The sequence below is a fragment of the Panicum virgatum genome, chromosome 5N (genome assembly GCF_016808335.1).
Source record: "Panicum virgatum strain AP13 chromosome 5N, P.virgatum_v5, whole genome shotgun sequence".
NCBI classification, from domain to species: domain Eukaryota; kingdom Viridiplantae; phylum Streptophyta; class Magnoliopsida; order Poales; family Poaceae; genus Panicum; species Panicum virgatum.
The window spans coordinates 33486951-33490933 of record NC_053149.1 but is presented as its reverse complement, the minus strand read 5'-3'; the positions used below and the strand labels follow the sequence as shown (position 1 = coordinate 33490933).

Below are 3983 nucleotides of genomic sequence, written 5' to 3'. Positions count from 1 at the left end.
CTTGAGCCAATCTCGACCATCTTAGATGTGACAGGGGCCTCTGGCTCTTTAATAGTAAAATGGTATGCACTATTGGCGTGCCTATAACAAAAAGATACGATTATTTAGTATGAAGGTTAAATTAAAAGGTATACAGAAGGTTAGGCATAATTTCAAGTGGCACAATTTCAAGCATCATCATCCAGGAAAGAGCTTCCCTATAATTAATGTTTCAACCGGTCTCAAAGAACTATTGAATATTTTTTCCATGGATGATGGATAGACAGTTTGATAGCTAACGATCCTTGTGTAACCAGAGTGAGAAAAGTCAACAACAGGATTAGGTTTGTAGTTATATCTAGTTGGATGGGAAAACAAATAGAGACAAATTATATTTTACTCAGAAATCATTATATCAAACAGCTTGGGTTGCAAAACTGGGATGGCATATATGTCATGTAGAGAACCACATACAAAAAAAACAGTTGTCTAATTCTGAGAAGAACTTGGATGGCACATATGTCATATAGAGAACCACATATAAAAACCTAGGACTGCAAAATTGGGTTATGCAGCAACTCAAAACTTGAATGATTAGTAGGTTATGCAAGGGTTGTCTAATTCTGTGAAGAATAAAACATACATCTCCTAAGAGGCATTTCAATAAACAGTTCAAGGGAATGTCAACCAATGATGTTTATGAAAAGCACAACCTGATAGGATCACCAGTTCAGTCAAATTCGTTAAAATTAGCCCGACACTTAAATCATTAAGGTAGCTTAATAAAGGGTTATTAGATTTGCTCATGCAAACCATGGGTAGACTTACATGAAGGGGCGAAGCCAGGATTTTTTGTCACTGGAGTCGGGACAAACCCATAATAATACTAACTTTACGGTTGCAATGATACAGTAACATACATAACATCAAAAAATATAAAATAGCACTACAGTGACAGGTAAATAATAGCAAATAAGTTTTCACAATATTAGTTACCTCCTATCGGTTCCCTCTGCGGTTACGGTCGTCCATCTTGTGAAAGCGAGTGATCACATCATCAATTGGAATTGTGGCTAGAAATTCTTGTTCCACGAAACATACAATACAATCATTCAAGAATCCATCTCCAATACGATTCCGTAGTATTGTCTTCACAATTTTTATTGCTGAAAAGCACCTCTCAACTGATGCAGTTGCAACCGGAAGAACTAGTACTAGCTTGAGAAGTCGATACACCAAAGGAAAACCCAGATGCTTGTTTGTACCGACCATCAACTTAGCAAGCTCAGAAATAGTGTTCAAGTTGGCAAATCTTTCATCAGCTTTCACATTGTCAATATAAATATTAAGCTCACGACCAAGATCCCTTAGTTGTGTTGAATCAAAATCATCAGGATATGACTTAGCCAACTCCATTAAACTCTCAAATTTGAAAGCCTCAAAAGAATTCTTGGGATGGAAAGTAGCAATCTGAGTGAGCAATTGAGAGTTTGCCTCATTGAAACGATCATTGAACTCTGCAAGTTGCAAGTCAATAATTGGATTGAAGCAATCATATTTGTAATGCTGATAGTTGGTTCGGTTGGTCTTCTTTCTTGGCCTATGACGATCAATATATTCCTCATCCATATCCAACTTGGGAATGCCATGTTTTTCACAAAATGACTGGACATCTTGCAACAAAGAATCCCAACCATTATCTCTAATTTGCTGAAATTTCTGCTTGGTTAACTTCACCTCCAACATGGCCTCCAAAATATGTTTATCTTTTCGCTGCAAGGACAGTGACAAACAATTTGCATGTCCTAAAATAAGCATAATTAAATGCAAGTGGAACACAAAGTCAAAATCCTTAAGGTAATCTAGAAGACCACGAGCTTGCCGTCTCTTTGCATCATTTGGAACTTCCTTTTCGACATATTGGAGCACTTCAATAATTTCTGAAAACAGATTGCTTAGGCTCTTGAGTATTTTATAATGAGAACCCCAATGTGTGTCTCCTGCTGTTTGATGGGACTGCTCTTGATTCAACCCAGTTCCACTATGTAGCTGTCCACTTCCAATGGCTTTTCTAACTCTCTCTTGTTGCTTTTCTCGAATCATATCTTTACATTTGCAAGAAGCTCCAGCCACAGTAAGCAAAAGGGATATCATGTCAAAGAAATCACTAGCATCATCGTTCTTTTTAGCCACTACTACAATGACCAACTGTAGCTGATGAGCAAAGCAATGTATATAATGGGCTGGGTTGTTTTCTCTCACGATTAAAGCTCTTAATCCATTGAACTCACCTCTCATGTTGCTGGCCCCATCATAACCTTGTCCTCTAATTTGTTTTATGCTCAAGCCATACTTAGCAAATAAATTATCAATGTTTGATATCATACATGAAGCTGATGTCTCTTGCACACGAACAACAGCAATAAGTCTCTCCTTTATTACCCCAAGTTTGTCAACATACCGTAAGACAACTACCATTTGTTCCTTGCCAGAAACATCAGCTGACTCATCTACTAATAGGCAAAACACATCCCCACCTATTTCTTCAATGATAGATTTCACAATGATCTGCAAAAATATGGCTAACCATTAGTTTCTTTATATAAATGAGAGATCATAAATTGCAAACAAAATAGTATGCTGAAATTCTCTATTACCTCAGCAAAACAATTCGCAATATCCCTTTGAATTTCTGAGCAATCATCTTATTATTTTTGGGAGCGTTACTTCCAACTACTTTCTTTACTTTGCCATTTTCCATAGCCAAAAGTTGTACCAACTCTCGAAAGTTTCCCTTATTTGTAGATTCCTCTGTTTCATCATGGCCATGAAAAGCTAAGCCTTGATGCAAGAAGTATCAGACAGCTTTAATGGATGTCTTCAATCGAATCAAATGGTTCTCTTTAGTGATATTACTCTACTTGTTTATGGCTTCACCAATTGACTGGCCGGGCTTCAATAAATTGTCACATCTTTTCACAGCCGTGTTATGAAAACTATTACATTTGCTGCCTACATGATCTCTAAGCCTATCAGATTTGTTATACCCATCCCATCCATCTATTACAAATGCATCATTCCCACCTTGACCCTTGTTGCAATCTCTGAACAAGTAGATAAACAAAAACACTTATTCATCTTCTCACTGTACTCTAGCCAACCATACTTATTGAACCATTCATGTTGACACCGGCGTGGAAACCCGGCAATCATTGTTACTGGAAACTTAAAACCTAGTGGTGGCTTACAAGGACATCTTGTCAAATACTTTCTCCTTACATCATTTTGTAGCTGGTCACCTATGTAATCTGAAATTCTCTTTCTATCGGCTGGATCATATGGAAGCTCATCAAAATTTACCTCTTGCCGTGATATCCGTGAAGAGCGATGACTAGTATAATTTGTATTTGATGCAGTGCAGTCTCTTCTTGTTCTTGAAATATCCCCTTCATTATTCTTATTATTATCATTGGGCGGAGGTGATTTCCTTTTCAAGAACCGATCCAATTTGCTTTGATTGCTTATCCAAGGAGTCACAAGATTAATTGATTAAATATTGATGTACATAGATATTGATGTGGTCATGTGCAAGCAGCCATACTTACCTGACATAGAGAATGTCCTGTCGATCTCCAAATTCAGAGTTTGGACTTCAGAGAGCTGAGAGCAAGTGAGCAATGAGCACGTCGCGGTGCACGGCGGCCAGCGTCCAGCGAGCGTTCCGGGCATCGGTGCCGGTGCAAATGAGTGCGATCTTTCCTGTCGATCGGCGATCGCCGCCGCTCGGTGCCCTAGGTGTGGTTGCGATGGGAGCTCTAGCGTCGGAGGCATCAAGGGTCGAGACGATGATGTTTGGACTTCTAGTTTCTGCTGTGTAGACTCGTGTGCAATAGAAAATGGGCCTTCGGATTCAGGGTGGGCTTATTAGCCTGAACGAGTGAACGACTGAACGTGCACACCTTGAATGTGCCTGATGACTTGCCGATTTGTTAATGGACTGCTGA

The 3983-nt window shown here is 38.9% G+C and overlaps 1 protein-coding gene across 1 annotated transcript; it reads right to left on the bottom strand.

Moving 5' to 3' along the window:
* Positions 1–978: 978 nt before the first annotated feature.
* LOC120674744 lies at positions 979–3708 on the bottom strand. The gene is made up of 5 exons (XM_039955877.1): positions 3585–3708; positions 2929–3081; positions 2726–2820; positions 2271–2547; positions 979–2102 (listed from the first exon to the last, which is right to left on the bottom strand). The coding sequence occupies exons 1-5, from the start codon at positions 3706–3708 to the stop codon at positions 979–981; spliced, it is 1773 nt and encodes a 590-aa protein (XP_039811811.1).
* Between the last annotated feature and the right edge of the window lie 275 nt (positions 3709–3983).

Excerpts from the sequence above, each read along its gene's own strand:
- LOC120674744 (XM_039955877.1), bottom strand. The coding sequence starts at position 3,708 with ATGCCCGGAACGCTCGCTGGACGCTGGCCGCCGTGCACCGCGACGTGC. Across the intron at positions 2,548-2,725 it reads TGGCTATGGAAAATGGCAAA|ATCATTGTGAAATCTATCAT; the intron begins GTAAAGAAAGTA and ends ATATTTTTGCAG. Across the intron at positions 2,103-2,270 it reads TGGGGCCAGCAACATGAGAG|CTTCTTGCAAATGTAAAGAT; the intron begins GTGAGTTCAATG and ends CTGTGGCTGGAG.